We start from the raw sequence: 22,430 nt of genomic DNA, 5'->3' as shown, positions 1-22,430 counted from the left end.
GAAAGAACTAAATAAGATGGATGTGGAGAGGATGTCTCCTATGGTGGGCGTATCCAGAGTTAGGGGGCACAGCCTTAAAATTGAGGGGTGACCTTTTAGAACAGAGGTAAGGAAGAGTTTTGCCAGAGAAAGGTGAATCTGTGAAATGCTCTTTCACAGAGGCCACGTCCAGGGTATATTTAAGGTGGAAGTTGGCGGTTTCTTGATTGGTCAGGGCATCAAAGGTGATGGCGAGAGGGCAGGTGTGAGGGGTTGAGTGGAATCCAGGATCAGCCATGGTGGAATGGTGGTGAAACTGGGAAGGGGGTGGGATGAAGAAAAGAGGTTGAAAGTTGATTGGTGAAAGAGATAGAGGGCTGGAGAAGGGGGAATCTGATAGGAGAGGACAGAAGGCCATGGAAGAAGGAAAAGGGGGAGGAGCACCAGAGGGAGGTGATGGGCGGATAAGGAGATGAGGTGAGAGAGGGAAAAGGGAATGGGGAATAGTGAAGGAGGTGGGGACTGGACATCCATGGTGAAAATAAGATGCTTGGGACCAGGGACCTTGAAATCATTGAAAAGATCAAGAATGTATGAAGTGCCATAGATGTAGGTAGGAAGGGACTGAACCAGGGGGGTAAAACCAAGTTGAAGTGTGCAGATATGAGTTCAGTGGGGCAAGAACAAAGCAGAAATAGTGAGTTTTAAAAGCCTCTAATGTACTTGGCTCTGCCATCATACCAGGCTGTGCATTCCAGACATCCACCATTCCGAATAAAAATACTTGCCCCTCACATCCCCTTTGAACCTATCCCCTCTCATCTTCAATACATGCTCTCTGTTTCTAGAGATTTCAACCCTGGGAAACAGATACTCCCTGTCTATTCTTTCTATGCCTCTCATAATCTTGTAAACCTCTATCAGATCTCCAATGAATATTGATGAAACTAAGATAAATTGTCAGATCCCTGTAAGGGAAAAGTACGTCAGCTGAGCAATAGGGAAGTGTATTTCCGACTGTAATCTGATAAGGCATTTCCTGGTGTAATCATTCTTAACTTAAATTTCTAACATGCATCCTAACACAAATCTTATCAACACAGCTTTTGAATTAAGTTGTTACTTTAAGAAGATTTTATCAGGAAATGTGATCTGTATGAGTGGGTCTTTGGGATGTTTGGGTGAAAATTAAATTTCACTGGCCCTAAGGTACAAAAACTATGATTTTGATTTTCAGGAAATAAAATTTTGCTGGTAACTTCATTTTGCAACAGGAACACTAATGATATGTCATATAAAATGTTTCTCATTATATTTGGAATTTTGGACCTTTGTAATTTTATCAGACATCAATCATCACCAAAGTACACACCGCAAGATGATAAACTACCATCTGGAATAACACTTGTGCAATTCAAGTCATCTAAGATTCCAGTGAAATCAATGTTTTTCCCTTTGATGCTTAAATAATATAAACACACATCTGTGTGATAATCTGTGTTTTGAAGAACATGTCTGTCTGTTCTAGTTTGATGCCGCGTTGGATGTGTTATCTTCTGCAATCGTACTGTGGCGTTACAGCAACGCAGCAGCTGTGCATTCTGCCTATCGAGAGAACATGTAAGTCTCGCTGTGTTATTTTAAAATCAATCTGCAATGCAGATTTTAATAGTTTACATTGAGTTCATAAAATGGAGTGGTGCCTGAATCAGCAGTACAGGTCACTAAAGTGCCAATTTCTTGATGGTTGTTAGTCAATAAGACATAGGAGCAAAATTAGGCCATTTGGCCCATTGAGGCTGTTCCAGCATTCAGTCATGGCTGACCTTTTTTTCTCTCCTTAGCCCCACTCCCCAGCCTAATCCCGGTAATATTTGATGCTGTGTTCAATCAACAACCTATCAATTTCTGCCTTAAATACACCCAGCACCCAGCCTCCACTGCTGCCTTTGTTAATAAATTCCACAAATTCACCACCCTCTGGCTAAAGAAATTTCTCAGCATCTGTGTTTTAACTGGACACCCCTCTATACTGAGGCTGTGCTCTCTTGTCCTCGGCTCCCCCACCATGGGAAACATTCTTTCCACATCCACTCTGTCCAAGCCTTTCAACATTTGAAAGGCTTCAATGAGATTCCCCTCATCCTTCTAAATTCCAGCAAGTACAGACCCAGAGCCATCAAACATTCCTCGTATGATAACCCTTTCATTACTGGAATCATCCTTGTGAACCTCCTCTGGACCCTATCCAATGCCGGTACATCTTTCCTTAGATGAGGAGCTCAAAACTGTTCACAATACAAGGTGGGGCCTCACCAGTGCCTTATAAAGCCTCAGAATCACATCCTTGCTCTTGTATTCTAGACCTCTTGAAATGAATGCTAACATGGCATTTGCCTTCCTCACCACTGACTCTACCTGCAAGTTAACCTTCAGGGTGTTCTGCACAAGGATCAAGTTCCTTTGCATCTCAGATTTTTGGATTTTCTTTGCATTTAGGAAATAGTTTGCACACTTGTTTCTATTACCAAAGTGCATGAACATGCATATTCCAATATTGGATTTCATTTGCCACTTTCTTGCCCATTCTGCTAATCTGTCTAAGTCCATCTACATCCTACCTATTTCCTCAATTCTACCTGCGCCTCCACCAATCTTCATATCACCTGCAAATTTGGCAACAAAGCCATCTATCCCATCATCTAAATCATTTATATATAGCCTAAAAAGAAGTGGTCCCAACACCAACCCCTGCGGAACACCACAAGTCACTGGCAGCCAACCAGAAGAGGAACCTTTTATCCCCATTTGCTGCCTCCAACCAATCAGCCAATGCTCTAACCATGTCAGTGACTTTTCTGTAGTACGATGGGCTTTTAACTTGGTAAGCATCCTCATGTGTGGCACCTTGAAAAAGGCTTTCTGAAAGTCCAAATATACAACATCCACTACATCCCCTTTATCAATCCTACCTGTAATCTCCTCAAAGAATTCCAACAGATTCCTCAGGCAGAATTTTCCTTGAAGGAAACCATGCTGACTTTGTTATATCTTGTCCTGTGTCACCAAGTACTCCACAACCTCTCATCCTTAACAGTTGACTTCCCAACCACTGAAGTCAGGCTAACTGGCCTATAATTTCCTTTTTGCTGCCTTCCTCCTTTCTTAAAGAATGGAGTGACATTTGCAATTTTCCAGTCCTCTGGCACCATGCCAGAGTCCATTGATTTTTGTAGGATCATTACTAAGGTCCCCGCTACCTCTTTCAGAACCCTAAGGTGCGGTTCATCTGGTCCGGGTGACTTATACACCCTTAGGTCTTCCAGCTTTTTGAGCACCTTCTCCTTCTAATAGTAACAACACTCACTTCTCTTCTCTCGCACCCTTCAACATCTGGCACCCTGCTAGTGTCTTCCACAGTGAAGCCTGATGCAAAATACTCACTCAGAATTATTGACAGAATAAAGACTATATCATTGTATTTGCCATTGCTCATAATTTATTGTTCAAGGACTTATTTTGAAGGTTTCATGTCTCTTTTAAAGGGTTAACATTTCAATGATGCAAATAAGTAAAGTGTTGCATGATGAACCAAAGACTGTTTTTTTCACAGAGCTGCTCCTGCAGAATTCAGTGGTTTCTTCTTTGGCAGTTCCTTGGGATCAGGAATGATTTACTTCCTTTCCTGTGTTGTGGGTTCTAAGGTGGCCAGTGAGACTGAAGTCAGATCTACCACAAATTGGGTGATGGGGCAAGCAAGTCTACATGGAGACCAAAGGCTTATTATAATACCAAAGGTTTATCATTATAATATCACAGAAAGAGATTATTTGGCTCATTAACTCCATGCCAGATCCCAGAAGAATCCCTCCCTTTTTATTCCTTCCCCCGCTTTTATTTACCTGTGTTTTGCCTGGGTCCAGACGTCATGGAGGGGAGAGGGCAGGGTTTCTTCATTGTTTTGGAGTGGAGGAGGATGTGCAAAGCTGAAGGAATGTTGGCCAAGAGTCCTTTGGCAAGGGTTGGGAAAAGAGCTTGTCATTAGTTGTGAGGTCATCAGGAAATTGTGAAGCTCAGGATTAACACGGTTGAGTGATGAGGCATAAACATAAGTTGATCAAGTTACATCAAAGTTGGCTTCGCAGTGTTGGGTTAAATAGTTCTGCAAAAGAGGGCTTGCTTTGACAGTAATGTCCAAAGCTTAATTTCCTGAGCAATGTTTCAGAGTAATATTGAAATGTTAAATGAAACACTCCTGTAGGAAAATAATTTTAGTAGTGCAGAGGTGAGTTATGACCTGAAGTATATGATCATGTTTTTGAGCGGCTTGTTCCAACCCCGGTGGTATCACAATTATGTCGCTCTCTGCATGCAAGTAATATTCTTACAATAATAACTGATGTTGAAAAATAAGCCTCAGCAAACACAATTAAATTTTTAGTCCAGTTCCAGGAAAAAGCAAATGACCTAAAACCTGCTGATAGCTGTGTCGTAACTCAACTTCCTAACCTGGGATGTCCTTCCACTGGACCTTTGCCAGGTCAGATGTTGGTAAGAAATTGTGTTTGACAGGTTTGAAAGCTGGTTAAGGCTTAGGACATGATCCAGACAACTGTAAGCTTTGTTTTGAAAGCTTTTTCCTGGGTGGAGTTTGTTCTACTTTCAATGGCAGAGGTTTTGTGCTTTCCAAGGTCCCACCATCGCACAGGTCTTCAACATTAAGAGTCAGGACAAAAGCAGAGAGTAAGTTCTTTCTCCTATGCCACTTTATCTGGATATTCCAACCCTCCTCTCCCTCTGAACCTTTCAACCCTCCACCTTCCCTTGACACGAACTCCAATCCTTGCTATCTCTTTACCATTCCATCTGAACTTCCCCTTTCTGAAGCAGATGTTCGGCCATCAGCAAGGGCCTTACTTTTGTACCCCTGCATCTACATCTCACTGAAATCCGTGATGCTGATGGTCTCTGCCTCTGGGCTTACTTCTTTGGCAAGGATTTCCTCCTCCCTCCCCCCATGACCCCTTCTTGTGTCTTCAACCCTCCACCAGTTGGACAACCCCCTCTGGATCTTTTCATCTCTAACTGCTGGCAGGATATCAGTTGTCTGACTCCTCTCTCCTATTCCAGCATCAACCCCTTTGAATGCTCTGCCTGCCACTCTCTCCACACCATTTCCAACCTTGTCATCAGACCTGCTGACAAAGGTAATGCTGTTGTAGTCGGGTGGACTGATCTCTATCTTGCTGAGGCCTGGCGGGAGCTCTCACATACCTCATCTTACTTACAAGATGATAAGAGGCATAGATTGAGTGGATAGCCAGAGGCTTCTTCCCAGGGCTGAAATGGCTAACATGAAGGGGAATAATTTTAAGGAATTTGGAGGAAGGTATAAGAGGGGTGTCAGAGGCAAGTTTTTTTACATAGAGTAGTGAGTGCAAGGAACACCCTGGCAGGTGTGGAGGTAGAGGCAGATCCATTAGGGACAGTTAAGAAACTCTTAGATAAGCAGGGTGATAGAAACACATAGCACTACAGTATGTAAGAGGGAAGGGTTAGATTGATGTTAGAGTGGGGTATAAGGGTCTGTACCATGCTGTAGTGTTTTCTGGCAGAAGGCAGGTATATGGGGTTGAGTGGGAACCGGGATCGGCCATGATGGAATAGCGGAGCAGACCTGATGGGTTGAAAGGCCTAATTCTGCTCCTATGTCTTATGCTCTTGTGTTCAATATTACCCTTTTTCTCCTTTAACCGCAACCCCGCTGAGAAGCATCAGGTCATTGTCCCCTGCACCATTACTGACCTCATCACCTCTGGAGATATCCCATCTACAGCCTCCAATTTCATAATTCCCCCACCCTGTACTGCCCATTTCTACCTCCTATCCAAGATCCAAGAATCTGACTGTCCCAGTAAGCTCTTTATTTCAGCCTGCTGATGCCCCAATAAACTTCTGCCCATATATCCCAACGTCATTTTGACCCTCTTGGTTCAGTCCCTTTTTACCCATATCTGTGACGCTTCACAAGCTTTCCTTCACATCAACAACTTTCAGTTCCCTGGCCCAGATCACCATGGACGTCCAGTTCAATACACTTGCATTGCCCATCAGGAAGACCGTAAGGTTTTCTGCTTCGTTCTCAACAACTAAGATAACCAATCCACCTTCACCATTCCCGCCTCTGAATGGCAGAACTAGTATTTACCATCGACAATTTCTCTTTCATTCGTACTACTTTTTCCAAACAAAGTTGTAGCCATTTGCACTCGCACAGTCCCCACCTTCTCATTGGCTATGTGGAACAGTCCAAATTCCAAGCCTACACCAGAAATGCTTCCCAATTCTTTTTATTATTTATGGAGCAACTGTAACGAAAACCAATTTCCCCCGGGATTAATAAAGTATGACAATGACTATGACTATGACTTGGGTCCCAGCCTGAAACACGAGCTGTTTGTTCCCTCCATTGATGCTGTCTGACCTGCCGAGTTGCATCAGCATTTTGAGTGTGTTGCTGCGAACAGGAAGTTCTCATTGGCATATTCGCGCAGTGGCTACTTTGTTAGGTACACCTGTGCATCTGCTTGTTAATGCAAATATCTCAATCAGCCAATCATGTGGCAGCAACTCAATTATGAAAGCATGAGACATGGTCAAGATGTTCAGTTGCTTTTCAAACTGAACATCACAATGGGGAAGACGTGATCCAGGTGACGTTGATCATGGAATGATTAGTGGTGCCAGAGGGGGTGGTTTGAGTCTTTCAGAAACTTCTGATCTTCTGGGATTTTCATGCATAGCAATTGATAGACAATAGGTGCAGGAGTAGGCCACTCGGCCCTTCGAGCCAGCACTGCCATTCACTGTCATCATGGCTGATCATCCAACTAAGAACCCTGTACCAGCCTTCCCTCCATACCCCCTGATCCCTTTAGCCACAAGGGCTATATCTAACTCCCTCTTAAATATAGCCAATGAACTGGCCTCAACTGTTTCCTGTGGCAGAGAATTCCACAGATTCACCACTCTCTGTGTGAAGAAGTTTTTCCTAATCTCGGTCCTAAAAGGCTTCACCTTTATCCTCAAACTGTGACCCCTCGTTCTGGACTTCCCCAACATCGGGAACAATCTTCCTGCATCTAGCCTGTCCAATCCCTTTAGGATTTTATACGTTTCAATAAGATCCCCCCTCAATCTTCTAAATTCCAATGAGTATAAGCCTAGTCGATTCAGTCTTTCCTCATATGAAAGTCCTGCCATCCCAGGAATCAATCTGGTGAACCTTCTTTATACTCCCTCTATGGCAAGAATATCTTTCCTCAGATTAGGGGACCAAAACTGCACACAGTACTCCAGGTATGGTCTCACCAAGGCCTTGTACAACTGCAGTAGTACCTCCCTGTTCCTGTACTCGAATCCTCTTGCTATGAATGCCAGTTGATTTTGCCAATCAACTGTCCAGCTCTTGGCTCCATCCCTCCACTTCTTGTCATCTCCTATCATTTCAGATTTCCCCCACCCCCTCCTACTTTCAAATCTCTTACTAGCTCTTCTTTCATTTAGTCCTGACAAAGGGTCTCGGCCCGAAACCTCGACTGTACCTCTTCCTAGAGATGCTGCCTGGCCTGCTGCGTTCACCAGCAACTTTTATTTGTGTTGCTTGAAATTCCAGCATCTGCAGATTTCCTCGTGTTTGCGTAAATATGGACAATTTGTCCATATGGAATACTTTTGATTATTAATTATAGAATTTATTTTTATCAGTCAGTATGTGATGTGTAATCAGAGTTTACTAATTTGAAAAATCCTGTCCTGACGTGACTATTTTCAGTTTGGCTTTGCTTTTCTTGACAAGGACATATAATTTATACGTTAAATTAAATGCATGAATGCCTCAACCACTGTTCAGTACTGTTGGGATATGTAAATTATTTCTTATTGTTGCTGTTGTTCACTAAGATTATTCCTATGAACTAAATTATTTGCAGCTTCTGTGTTTAATGATGGTGACTGAAGCATTGAGGCTCTAGTACATTATATTGTGACACGGCAATAAATATTGATGCAAATTTCTCTTTTTTCCATTCAGTGCCATTGCTCTTATGTCTTGGAGCTATTCTACCCCAGAAAGTCTCTTGTAGGATAGGATACCCCACCCAAATTGCTTAACTGATCTTATTTACAGGAAGTAAAATCAGTCTTTTTTTTGCATCGCATAACAAAATTCTGATTCTACCTAGAACCAGAAAGTTAAAGACTATCTCATGAACTTGTTTACCGGGTAGGAATGTTATGCTCAGAGTGAGCACGGCTTGGAGAAACAACTACAGCATTACTATCCTGAGTTACAGTCCCACATTATTGGTGCTGTGCTTTGTAATATTCAGCACAGCCCTTTGCATTCTGGGGGATTTAGGCTATGTCTTTGTTATTATAAGCAGGATAATTGAAGGACCCTGGAGATCAAGGAGTCTTGGCACTTGCAAACTGATTTCACTGGAAAACTCTAGAGACAAATATAAGCAGGAGCTGGATTGCCAAAGTTCAAAGTAAAATTTATTAACAGAGTGCATACAGGTCACATCATACAACCCTGAGATTCTTTTTCTGGAGGTGTACTTAGCAAATCTATGGAACAGTAACTGTAAACAGGATCAATGCACAACAAACTGCACAAATATAAATAAATAACAGTAAAAAAATGAGTATGAAATGGCAAGATAGAAGAGTCCTTAAATGAGTGTGGCTATCTGCTTTTGTTCAAGAGCCTGATGGTTGAAGGATATTAACTGGTCTTGAACCTGGTGGTCTGAATCTTGACACACCTGACGGCAGCAGTGAGAAAAGAGCATGGCCTGGGTGGTGGGGATCTTTGATGATGGTTGCTGCTTTTCTACAACAGCGTTTCGTGTAGATGTGCATAATGGTTGGAAAGACTTTACCTGTGATATACCGGGCTGAATTCACTACCTTTTATAGGTTTTCTGCTCAAAGACGTTGGTGTTCCCTGTCCAGGCTGTGATGCAGCCAGTCAGCACACTTCCCACCACACATCTGTAGAAGTTTGCCAGGGTTTTTGATGTCTTGCCGAATCCTCTGGTTTCCCTCTCCTGAAGTCTACAATCAGTTCCCTGGTCTTATTGACATTGAGTGAGAGGTTGTTGTTATTACACCCCTCAGCCAAATTTTCAATCTTCTTTCTGTGTGCTGATTCATCACCGCCTTTGATATGGCCCACAACAGTGATGTCATCAGCAAACTTGTATATGGTGTTGAAGCTGTACGTAGCCACACAGTCATACAGTAGGTGTAAAGTGAGTAGAGCAGGGGACTAAGCACACACAGCCCGTGGTGTTCCTGTGCTGATGGAGATTGTGGAGGAGATGTTTTTGCTAATCTGAATTGACTGGGGTCTGCAAGTGAGGAAGTCCAAAATCCAATTGCATGAGGGGGTATTGAGGCCCAGGTCTTGCAGTTTACTGATTAGTTTTGAGGGGGTGATGGTATTAAATGCTGAGCTGTAATTGATAAAGAGCATCCTGATGTACAGTATGCATCTTTGCTGTCCAGATGTTCCAGGGTTGTGTGAAGAGCCAACGAGATAGCATCTGCTGTAGACATAGAAACATAGAAAATAGGTGCAGGAGTAGGCCATTCGGCCCTTCGAGCCTGCACCGCCATTTATTATGATCATGGCTGATCATCTAACTCAGAACCCTGCCCCAGCCTTCCCTCCATACCCCCTGATCCCCGTAGCCATTAGGGCCACATCTAACTCCCTCTTAAATATAGCCAATGAACTGGCCTCAACTGTTTCCTGTGGCAGAGAATTCCACAGATTCACCACACTCTGTGTGAAGAAGTTTTTCCTAATCTCAGTCCTAAAAGGCTTCCCCTTTATCCTCAAACTGTGACCCCTCATTCTGGACTTCCCCAACATCGGGAACAATCTTCCTGCATCTAGCCTGTCCAATCCCTTTAGGATTTTATACGTTTCAATCAGATCCCCCCTCAATCTTCTAAATTCCAACGAGTACAAGCCCAGTTCATCCAGTCTTTCTTCATATGAAAGTCCTGCCATCCCAGGAATCAATCTGGTGAACCTTCTTTGTACTCCCTCTATGGCAAGGATGTCTTTCCTCAGATTAGGGGACCAAAACTGCACACAATACTCCAGGTGTGGTCTCACCAAGGCCTTGTACAACTGCAGTAGTACCTCCCTGCTCCTGTACTCGAATCCTCTCGCTATAAGTGCCAGCATACCATTTGCCTTTTTCACCGCCTGCTGTACCTGCATGCCCACTTTCAATGACTGGTGTATAATGACACCCAGGTCTCGTTGCACCTCCCCTTTTCCTAATCGGCCACCATTCAGATAATAATCTGTTTTCCTATTTTTGCCACCAAAGTGGATAACTTCACATTTATCCACATTAAATTGCATCTGCCATGAATTTGCCCACTCACCCAACCTTTCCAAGTCACTCTGCATCCTCTTAGCATCCTCCTCACAGCTAACACTGCCACCCAGCTTCGTGTCATCTGCAAACTTGGAGATGCTGCATTTAATTCCCTCATCCAAGTCATTAATATATATTGTAAACAACTGGGGTCCCAGCACTGAGCCTTGCGGTACCCCACTAGTCACCGCCTGCCATTCTGAAAAGGTCCCGTTTATTCCCACTCTTTGCTTCCTGTCTGCTAACCAATTCTCTATCCACATCAATACCTTACCCCCAATACCGTGTGCTTTAAGTTTGCACACTAATCTCCTGTGTGGGACCTTGTCAAAAGCCTTTTGAAAATCCAAATATACCACATCCACTGACTCTCCCCTATCCACTCTACTAGTTACATCTTCAAAAAATTCTATGAGATTCGTCAGGCATGATTTTCCTTTCACAAATCCATGCTGACTTTGTCCGATGATTTCACCGCTTTCCAAATGTGCTGTTATTACATCTTTGATAACTGACTCCAGTAGTTTCCCCACCACCGACGTTAGGCTTACCGGTCTATAATTCCCCGGTTTCTCTCTCCCTCCTTTTTTAAAAAGTGGGGTTACATTAGCCACCCTCCAATCCTCAGGAACTAGTCCAGAATCTAATGAGTTTTGAAAAATTATCACTAATGCATCCACTATTTCTTGGGCTACTTCCTTAAGCACTCTGGGATGCAGACCATCTGGCCCTAGGGATTTATCTGCCTTCAATCCCTTCAATTTACCTAACACCACTTCCCTACTAACATGTATTTCGCTCAGTTCCTCCATCTCACTGGACCCTCTGTCCCCTACTATTTCTGGAAGATTATTTATGTCCTCCTTAGTGAAGACAGAACCAAAGTAATTATTCAATTGGTCTGCCATGTCCTTGCTCCCCATAATCAATTCACCTGTTTCTGTCTGTAGGGGACCTACATTTGTCTTTACCAGTCTTTTCCTTTTTACATATCTATAAAAGCTTTTACAGTCAGTTTTTATGTTCCCTGCCAGTTTTCTCTCATAATCTTTTTTCCCCTTCCTAATTAAGCCCTTTGTCCTCCTCTGCTGAACTCTGAATTTCTCCCAGTCCTCAGGTGAGCCACTTTTTCTGGCTAATTTGTATGCCTCTTCTTTGGAATTGATACTATCCCTAATTTCTCTTGTCAGCCATGGGTGCACTACCTTCCCTGATTTATTCTTTTGCCAAACTGGGATGAACAATTGTTGTAGTTCATCCATGCAATCTTTAAATGCTTGCCATTGCATATCCACCGTCAATCCTTTAAGTGTCATTTGGCAGTCTATCTTACCTGTTGCTTTAGTAGGCAAATTGGAGTGGGTCCAAGTTGCCACTCAGTCAGGAGCTGATATGCTTCAACACCAGCCTCTGGAAACACTTCTTCACTGTAGATGTAAGTGCCACTGGGCGATAGTCATTTAGACAGGTTACCAAGGTCTTCTGGGGCACTGATATGATTGAAGCCTGCTTTAAGCAAGTGGGTACCCCACATTGCCAGAGCGAGAGGTTGAAGGTATCCAGTTGGTCAGCACAGGATTTTATGATAGATATGATGAGCTGTATAATAAGCCATTCGACATGAATTGATATCTACACATGCAGTTTTGTTAATGGAAGTAACATAAGAGGTAAAATTCAAAGAGGGACAGTGAACCAACTTACCAAAAAGATTTGAGAAAATGATAGCATTTCTCAGCTGCTTGGATCAGAGGCAAAGACACAGAATAAGCAGAGACTTCTGAAAGTGATTCATTTAAAATCATGTGTCAGTACTTGCTGGAGTAATTTGGTGGCAACACTAAATCTCAGAATTGCTATCCATGCCACAGGCTGGTGAAGCCAGAACTAGGAAGATTATACAGCTCAACACATGTCCAAGGATTTGGTGTCGGAGGGAGAGTTTCAGATTTTTGGATTATTGAGCTTTCATCCAGGGAAGGTGGCACCCATCCTGCTGAAGGGTCTTGGCCCAAAACGTCAACTGTACTCTTTTCCATAGGTGCTGCCTGGCCTGCTGAGTTCCTCCAGTATTTTGTGTGTGTTGCCTGTACAGCAGAGACGGTTTGCACCTGAACTGCTGGGGGACTAATACCAGAGAGGAAAGGTTTACTAATACTGCATGGTGGGGTTTAAACTAGAGTTGTAGGGGGATGGGAACCAGTGTGCCAGAACAGTTAGTGGAAAGGTTGTGAAGACAGATGTTAGTAAGACCGCAGGCAAAGTCAGGAATCAAAAGGTTGGGTTGATGATCTTAGAGCTAGGGTGCTGAATCAGAAGGACATTTGGATCACATGTGTCCTCTGTTTCATGGAATCCTGGTTAACTCCTTCTGTACCGGATGAAGCGATTCAGATCAACAGGTTTACCATACACCGTCAGGATCGATCTATAGAGTCTCTCAAAAGTAAAGGTGGAGGAGTATGCCTCATGATCAACTCCTCTTGGTGCACAAATATATCAGTGCTGTCCCAATTCTGCTCACCAGACCTGCAATATCTAACGGTTAAGTGCTGTCCTTTTCACCTACCACAGGACTTCTCCAGGGTCATTTTGGTAGCAGTTTACATTCCACCTCAGGCCAATGTCAATCAGGCTACAGATGATCTGAGCAATGGGATCGACATGCACGAAACAACGCATCCTATTGCCTTCACCATCATTTTGGGAGATTTTAACCAGGCCAGTCTGAGAAAAATCACTGAACAATTACCATCGACAGATCACTTGCAATACCGGAGGAAACAACACACTGGACCATTGCTACACCACCATCAAGAATGCCTACCGTGCTGTTCCACGCCCTCACTTCAGGAAGTCTGATCACCTGGCTGTACTTCTACTCCTTGGGTATAGGCAGAGACTGAAGACTGCAGCACCAATAGTGAGGACCAAGAAGGTTTGGACAAGGAAAGCACAGGAGCACCTACAAGACTGGTTTGAATCAGAGGACTGCATTGTATTCAGGGATTCATCTTCGAATCTGGATGTATACTGCAGTTGTTACTGACTTCATTAAAACCTGTGTGGATGAGTATGTGCCTACAAAGACTTACTGTACATCCCCAAACCAAAAGCCGTAGGTGTACGTCGTCTACTGAAGGCTAGGTCTGTGGCATTCAAGTTTGGCGACCCAGGTCTGTACCGGAAAACCAGGTATTATACCGAATTATAGGAAAGATGTCAACAAAATTGAGAGAATACAGAGGAGGTTTACTAAAATGTTGCCTGGGTTTCATCTCCTAAGTTACAGAGAAAGGTTGAACAAGTTATATATTTATTCTTTGGAGCGTAGAATGTTGAGGGGGGACTTGATAGAGGTATTTAAATTTATGAGAGGGATTAATAGGGTTGACGTGGATAGGTTTTTTCCATTAAGAAAGGGGGAGATTCAAACAAGAGGACATGAGTTGAGAGTTAAAGGGCAAAAGTTTAGGGGTAACATGAGGGGGAACTTCTTTACTCAGAGAGTGGTAGCTGTGTGGAATGAGCTTCCAGCAGAAGTGGTTGAGGCAGGTTCGATGTTGTCGTTTAAAGTTAAATTGGATAGATATATGGACAGGAAAGAAATGGAGGGTTATGGGCCGAGTGCAGGTCAATGGGACTAGGTGAGAATAAGAGTTTTGCACAGGCTAGAAGGGCCGAGATTGCCTGTTTCCATGCTGTAATTGTTATATGGTTATATGTTATAAATCTGAATCCCTGCCCCCAGCTCCAATCCCTCAGCCACGCATTTATCCTCCACCTTATTCTATTCCTATACTCACTGTCACTTGGCGCAGGCTGCAATCCCAAGATTACTATCCTTGAGGTCCTGCTTCTCAGCTTCCTTCCTAGCTCTTTTTCAGGACCTCTTTCCTTTTTCTACCTATGTCATTGGTACCAATATGTACCACGACCTCTGGCTGCTCACCCTCCCGTTTCAGAATATTGTGGACGGGCTCAGAAACATCATGAACTCTGGCACCTAGGAGGCAAACTACCATCCATATTTCCTTTTTGCATCCACAGAATCACCTATCTGTCCCCCTGACTATAGAGTCTCCTATTACTGCTGCTCTTCTCTTCAATTCCCTCCCCTTCTGAGCCACAGGGTCGGACTCAGTTCCAGAGTCACAGGGTCGGACTCAGTTCCAGAGTCATGGCTGCAGTTGCTTCCCCCAGGTATGTTATCTTCCCAACAGCACTCAAAATGGAGCTCTTATTGCTAAGGGGGATGGCCACAGGGGTGCTCTCCACTACCTGACGCCCTCCCTTCTCTTTCCTGACAGTCACCCACTGTCTGTCTCCTGTGGCCCTGGGGTGACCACCTGCCGGTAGCTCCTATCGATCAACTCCTCTGTTTCCCCAGCAAGCCGAAGGTCATCAAGCTGCAGCTCCAGCTCCCTAACTCGGTCTCTAAGGAGCTGCATCTCAATGCACCTGGTGCAGATGTGGCCATCAGGGAGGCTGGAAGTCTCCAGGATATCCCATATCTGACACCCAGAACAGAAAACTGGCCTCGCAGTCATACCGCTATTCTGAGGTCAGAGGGACCCAGGGGATTCAGTTGCTTGGCATTGAAAATAAGGTAGTAAAGTGGATTAGATATTGGCTTCTTGGGAGAAACCAGAGATTGGTAGTAGAAGGTTGTCTCTCTGAATGGAGGCCTGTGACTAGACAAGTGACGCAGAGTTTGGTGCTGGGTCCATTGTTGTTTGTCTTCTGCATCGACGATCTGGATAATAATGTGATAGATTGGATCAGCAAATTTGCCGATGATACCAAGACTGCAGGTGCAGTGGACAGCGAGGAAGGTTACCATAACTTGCAGCAGTGTCTGGACCAGTATGAATAAAGGGCTAAGAAATGGCAGATGGAACTTCATGCAGACAAGTGTGAGGTTTTGCACTATAGGAGGACCAACCAGGGTAGATCTTACAAAGTGAGCGGTAGGGCACTGAAGAGTACGGTAGAACAATGGGATCTGGGAATACAGGTCCATAATTCGTTGAAAGTAGTATCACAGGTAGACAGATTTGTAAAGAAAGCTTTTGGCACATCGGCCTTCATAAATCAATGTATTGAGTACAGGAATTGGGATGTTATGTTGGTGAGGCCTAATTTGGAGTATAGTCGGTTACGTGGAACAGTCTATGTTCCAAGCCCACGCTCCCCAAAATTTCCTGTGCTACATCAATGACTGCATTCCTGCACCTATGTGGAGTTGTTGACTTCATCAACTTTGCCTTCAACTTGCACCTTGACCTCGACCTCAATTTGCCTAGTCCATTTCCACCACTTTCTCAACCTCTTTGTCTCTATCTCTGGAGTCAACTACTGAAGTCTTTTATAACCCACTGTCTTTCAAAGCTATGTGGACTATACCTCTTCCCACCTTGTTTCTTGTAAAAATGCCATCCTGTTTGCACAATTCCTCCCTGTCTGTTGTATCTGCTCTCAGGGCGAGGCTTTTCCCATTAGACCCTAAGACATAGGAGTAAAATTAGGCCATACAGACCATCAAGTCTGCTCCACCATTCCATCATGGCTGATCCTGGATCCCACTCAACCCCATACACCTGCCTTCTCGCCATATCCTTCGATGCCCTGACTGATCAGGAAACTATCAACTTCCACCTTAACAAAAGGTGGATGTCTTCCACCTTTTGTGTGTGTTGCTTGAATTTCCAGCATCTGCAGATTTTCTCTTGTTTGTGATTGGAGAATTATGTGCAGTTTTGGTCACCTACCTGTAGGAAAGATATTAATAGACTTGAAAGAGTGCAGGGAACATCTACAAGAATGTAGCTGGGATGTGAGGACCTGAGTTATAAGGAAAGATTGAATAGGTTAGGACTTTATTCTGTAGAATGTGGATGTTTGAGGGGAGATTTGATAGAGGTATACAAAATTATGAGAGGAATGGATAGGGTAAATGCAAGCAGGCTTTTTCCACTGAGTTTGGATGGGACTGCAACCAGAGGTCATAGGTTAAGGGTGAAGTGTTTAAGGGGAACATGAGGGAGAACTTCCTCACTGACAGGGTGGTGAGTGTGGAATGAGACACCAGTGCAAGTGGTGGATGGGGGTTCTATTTTAATATTTAAGTGAAGTTTGGATAGGTACATGGATGGGAGGGCCATGGAGGGCTGTGGTTCAGGTATGGGTCAATGGGACCAGGGAGAAGTTTGGATAGGTACCTAAATGGGAGGGGCATGGAGGGTTGTGGTTCAGGTGTGGGTCAATGGGACTAGGCAGATTAATTATTCAACATGAACTATTGGCTCATGGACCTCTGGTTTCCCTCTCCTGGTCTACAATTAGTTCCTTAGTCTTATTGACATTGAGTGACAACAGGATGTGACAGAGATGTAAATGCAAGAAGGCTAGACAGTGGGCTATTAAAGTCACTCACTACAAAGACCCTGTTGTTTGTATAGCCTGTCTGTTGCTCTGTCTCCTGCTGGTTATGCGGAAGGTCAATAATATTTGTATTCCTTTTCACCTTTCTTATTTCTGAGCACCTCTGCTATTGCTTCACTGGAGAAGTATTCCAGGGCCTCCTCCCTCAGTGTAGCTGTAATGTTTTCTCTGATCAGTAACGTGGCTTTCCTATCACTTTCATATTCCTCTCTATCCTCTCAGAAACATCTGAACCTGGAACACTGAGCTCGCTGTCCTGCCCTGAATAGAGTCTTTGTACAGCTATGTTAGTAAACTCATTTCACCCAGGAAGTCTACAAGCAATTCTTTTCACAACAATTTTATCTCACCTCCTTTTCGAACCACCAAGCTTGTAGGTTGTTAATCATCTTTGATTCTTCTGTAATACTCTGGTGACATTTTCAAACAAAACATCAGTTGTGAATGTGCGAGAAAGCTCAAATTGACAATATTCAGGTGTGAACATGTAAAATACTTGCCCTGTATTCTGCACTTCAGCTTGAAGGAATTTTAGGCCATTGCTCCTTACAAAACTGCTTCAACTCTGGGATGATGGTGGGATTCCTTGCATGAATTGCTTGATTCAGGTCCTTCCACAACATTTCTATAGAATTAAGGTCAGGACTTAAACACAGCCATTCCAAAACACAAATTGTCTTCTGTTGTTGATTTACTCTTGTCTTTCGGATCATTGTCTTGTTGCATTATCCAACTATTAAGCTTCAGGTGATGGACTGCTACCCTGATATTCTCCTGTAAATTGTCTTGATATAGTTTTGAATTCATTGTTCCCTCAATGATTGCAAGCTGTCCAGGCCCTGAGGCAGCAAAGCAGCCCCAAACCATGATACTCTTTCCACCATCCTTCACAGTTGGGATGAGGTTTTGGTGTTGGTGTGCACTACCCCTTTTTCTCCAAACATAGCAATGTACATGTCTGCCAAAAAGTTCAACTTTTGTCTCATCTGTCCACAGAACATTGTCCCAGAAGCATTGTAGAACATCCAGGTGGTCTGTTGCAAACTCGAGACATGCAGCAATGTTTTATTGGAGAGCAGTGGTTTCCTCGAAGGTGTCCTTCCATGAACAACATTCCTGTTCAGGGCTTTTCTTATAGTGAAACAATAAGAAATTGTTTTATTTCTTAAATAAGCAAATTCTAGAGATTTCTGCAGGTCTTTTGCTGTAAACCTTAGGTTCTTTTTCACCTCCTTCGGCATTGCACGTTGTTTTCTTGGTGTGATTTTTGCAGGATGCCCACTCCTAGGGAGAGTAACAACAGTACTGAGTTTCCACCATTTGTAGACAATTTCTCTTACTGTGGACAGATGGACACTCAGGTCTCTCAAAATGCTTTTCCAGCTTCATACATCTCTGCAATTCTTCTTCTAAGGTCCTCTGAAGGTTGTTTTGATTGAGGCATGGTGCACATAAACAGATCTTTCTCGAGGAGCAGACTCTGTCAGTAACCTGACCTGGTACATCGTTTTTATAGGGCAGGGCACCTCTAAAACCCTCACTTCCAATCTCATGTCATTGATTGGAACAACCGTTTTGTGTTAATTATTTAATTGCGTTCTATTCATCTAGTTTTAGGACTTATGTGAAGATCTGATCACATTTTAGGTCACGTTTATGCAGATATAGAGAAAATTCAACAGGGTTCACAAACTTTCTAACACCACTACATTTATACAGCTAGGGTACCTAAGAATTTTGCACAATACTGTTGCAACACTTGTTACATCTAGTGGCGTCATCTCGGGTGGCGCTCCCTCCCCGGCCAAACTTTAGCACTCTTGTTTGGGTGGATGCTGCGTGTTGCGACCCCTGTGTAACATCAGTACCCCAAAATAACATTCAGTCCACAATGTGCGGTTAAACGATTAAGATTTTATATTTAAGTATGGGGTTAGTAGAGAAACAAAAGAAAAGGAAAAGCTCATGGATTTCCTTTCACTGATCCTCCTTTGCTCGTCATTGACCCCTGGGCTCTCGCCCCGAGCCCAGGCCCAGCGGGTCCGGCAACCGTCTCCTCAAGCCACGTCTTCCCTCTTCATCCTCCTCGCGCCTTCCTTCCCAAGCCCGTGCAAGCTAACAGCTTTCACACAGACAGAAAGAATAACATCTATCCCAATTGGTTAGCCAATGAATACGTCCCGTTATCACTAATTATAATCCAAACATACTGCTATACAGAACCACTGTCTCAGTAGTTAACAGTACAGAGAAGCCATTTTATTCACCTTAGCAGTAACATAAAAGAAAAAGCCCTTACACTATATTTGTCAACATGTAGCAGAGAGCAAGTTTGTAAATCTACGGGAGGAAAGAATGTTGGGAATGGTGAGGGTGCAGGGCTGTGGGAGGGGTGTGGGACAGGTGACAGAGAAGGAGTGCCAGATGTGGGGTAGCTGCAGATGTAGACACACTCATCCATGAGACACTAGACAAGGTCATTTGATTCCAAAACATTTACAGAAAGTCTCTCTGGTGCTTCCCACTCCCTTCCCTCTCCCTCCCCTCTCCCTTCCCTTTTCTCAACTATGATTCCCCTCTCCCTGCCCCCTTCCCACTCTCAGTTCCCATTAGAGACCCTTGTCAGAATCAGGTTTATCATCACTCACATATGTCATGACAAATGCTTGAATTTCCAGCATCTGCAGATTTCCTCGTGTTTGTGTCATGACATTTGTTATTTTTTTGGCAGCAGTACAGTGCAATACATAAAATTACTACAGTACTGTGCAAAAGTCTTAGGCACCCTAGCTATTTGTTAGTGTCCAAGACTTTTGAACAGTACAGTACATTATGGCAACACTTTATTTTAAAACTTAAGTCAATGAAGGGTGCATATTAGACCATAAGGTGTAGGAGCAGAATTAGGCCATTTGGCCCATCGAGTCTGCTCCGCCATTTCATCATGGCAGATCCATTTTCCTCGCTGCCCCAATCTCCTGTCTTCTCTCTGTATCCCTTCACATCCTGACCAATCAAGAATCTATCAACTTCTGCTTTAAATGTACACAATGAGTATTATAAAATAAATTCAAAGCACCTGTGAAGTTAACACTGGAGTTTCCCTTTTAAATACAATGGTACAAAATGTCTCTGAGGTCTCCTCAATGACACCACTGTGATGGATCTGGACTTTACAAACGTCACCATGAAAATAATGAACCATAACTGCATTCATCAATACTGTGTTTAATAGAACATTCTTTCTTACCTAAAAACAAATTTGAACAAATGGAGAAGTTCAGCTTCTGCCTTCAACCCCAGTATAGTGGCAGAGTGTAATGGATTTATCCTTCTCTGCTACATGTCATAAAACTCCAGTCATTTGAAGAATCCATTTATAATCTAATACATATTTTAGTGATTCTGGAAGCGGGCAGATACAGATTCACTGTCGACGAGGTAATGATGGGGATCAGCGGACTCTGGAAATACATAATGTACAGCAATATTGTAGTTAAATAATTCTCAGTTTCCAATCAGATTTCAATTTCAAAGACCCCGATATGACAGTGGAAGTACTTACATTTTCTACTACCACTGCAACAATGAACCTTTTCAGTCTCAACATCTGCCAGCAGACACACACAGGTTGAAAGGGTGCGGAGTGGAGTGGTGTTAGTTGTCCAACCCTGTCCCAGGAGCCAGCCTCAAAGGATTTTGTTGCAGTGACTTCATCCAGATGGTTGTCTGTGATAATGATATCTTCATATACGTTAACCCGCATCTGCAGTACAATGCTTTACAGTACCAGCAACCCGGGTTCAAGTCCCACCGCTGCCTGTAAGGAGTTTGTATGTTCTCCCTGTGACCGTGTGGGTTTCCTCTAGGTGCTCTGGTTTCCTCCCACAGTCGTAAGACGGGCTGGTTGGTAGGTTAATTGGTCATTGTAAATTGTCCTGTGTTTAAGCAAGGATTAAACTGAGGGTTTGCTGGGCAGTACAACTCAGAGGGCCAGAAGAGCCTATTTTGTGCTGTATCTCAATAAGTAAATAAATAAACAAACAAGCAAACATATTGCACATGTTCGCTTGCAAGAGTAGATGGTGGCAACTGTAGACAACAGGGCAGAGCTTAGAAAAAAGAAGTTGCACATATGTTCTTACACTGATGGAGAATTTGGTGCTGGTCATTAATGAAGCATCCATTACTGAGGGCTTGGAGAATAGGAGGAATTGACCTTGCAGTCTTATCTTTCCAGCAACTATTGTCCTTGTAGACACAAGGATAGCATCAGTAATAGTACCTTCAAATACTTTGTCCTCCAACTACACCATTGGCCATAGAAAATGTTCAGTTCATCATCAGTTAAGTACCAACAACCTGAATCAATTAGAAGACATAATCTATTGTTCATTTCAATGTAATGTGCCAGCTTCTGCTGAGCACAAGTAACATTCATTCATTGCCTGAGTGTTACATTGGAAGCAGACGTGGTCGTCAAAAAAGAGCAGGCCATACTGACTGCTTGCTGTCACGGTATGCCTTTGCTGCCTGTTCCGAACCATTTGAGATGGGCATATGCATGTTGCATTGACAGCGATTTTGTCAGGGCCCAGTTAACCAGCTGCTGATTACTCCAGTTTCTCATCCTGATTGTTGAAGCTTTGTTAATGACAGTGAGAGCAAATGAAAAAGAGTCACATTCTATTCAAATAGAGCCATTAAACGTAATAAACCTCTATAATCTTAGCAAACTTGCGACTCTACCTCCACTGAGATTTTTCTTTTTCCCATTCTCTACTGGAGACTTTTACCATCATCCTGCTGTGGGAGCTGTGGTGAAGAAATGCCATTGTCTATTTAAAATTTATAGCTTCAATTTAAATATTAATTATTTAACTGGGATGTGATGCATGATACTATTTTTTCCTTGAGCAGAATATATTAAAGTATTATCTAAATAAGAATATATCATTATCATACCCTTTTTTAATTCTAATGTGAAAACCCAATGTTCACCAATTCAAGGCCTCAAAATTTCTGAAATATGGACATTAAATATTGCAGATATATTAATCCTCTTCAAATGTGTCAATGATTAGGCCAAAATTCCCTGGAAATTATTAATCTACTTTTCATTTTGCAGTTGTATTTTCTTAGTCCTTGTCCATTGGAAACACACTGTTTTCTAGTATATGCCCACAGAAGGTGATGATTTGAAACTTGTATTTTGTCCAGTAGGTTGGCAAAAAATGTGTTAATCAACATGTAACTTGCATTGTCAATCTTTTTAATGGAGTTAGAAGCAGAAAGAGATGATAGGTGTTTCCAATGAAATTCTGTTTTCTTTTTATGGTAAGTATTTGTTATTGGTTAATTTTCTTACTTAAAATCTTGTCCACAGAATTATGTAACAAGGTTTCAATTTATTGATTGATTGATTGAGATACAGCATGGAACTGGCCCTTTTGCTTCTTGAGCTGTGCCGCATAGCAACCCCTGACCTATCCCTAGCCTAAACACAGGACAATCTATAATGACCAATTAACCTACCAACCTGCA

At 43.1% G+C, this 22,430-nt stretch overlaps 1 protein-coding gene across 1 annotated transcript in view; it reads left to right on the top strand.

Annotated features, from left to right (window-relative positions):
• tmem163a (transmembrane protein 163a) overlaps positions 1-22,430 on the top strand; it is a 231,348-nt gene that overhangs the window by 120,610 nt on the left and 88,308 nt on the right. The window contains exon 5 of the mRNA XM_072259697.1: positions 1,508-1,599. Within this exon, the coding sequence (XP_072115798.1) occupies positions 1,508-1,599 (92 nt within the window). The remainder of the gene's footprint in view (positions 1-1,507; positions 1,600-22,430) is intronic.

The sequence above is a fragment of the Mobula birostris genome, chromosome 6, assembly GCF_030028105.1.
Source record: "Mobula birostris isolate sMobBir1 chromosome 6, sMobBir1.hap1, whole genome shotgun sequence".
Lineage (NCBI taxonomy): Eukaryota > Metazoa > Chordata > Chondrichthyes > Myliobatiformes > Myliobatidae > Mobula > Mobula birostris.
Note: the sequence above shows the minus strand (reverse complement) of the source record. Positions and strands in the feature narration are given on the sequence as shown.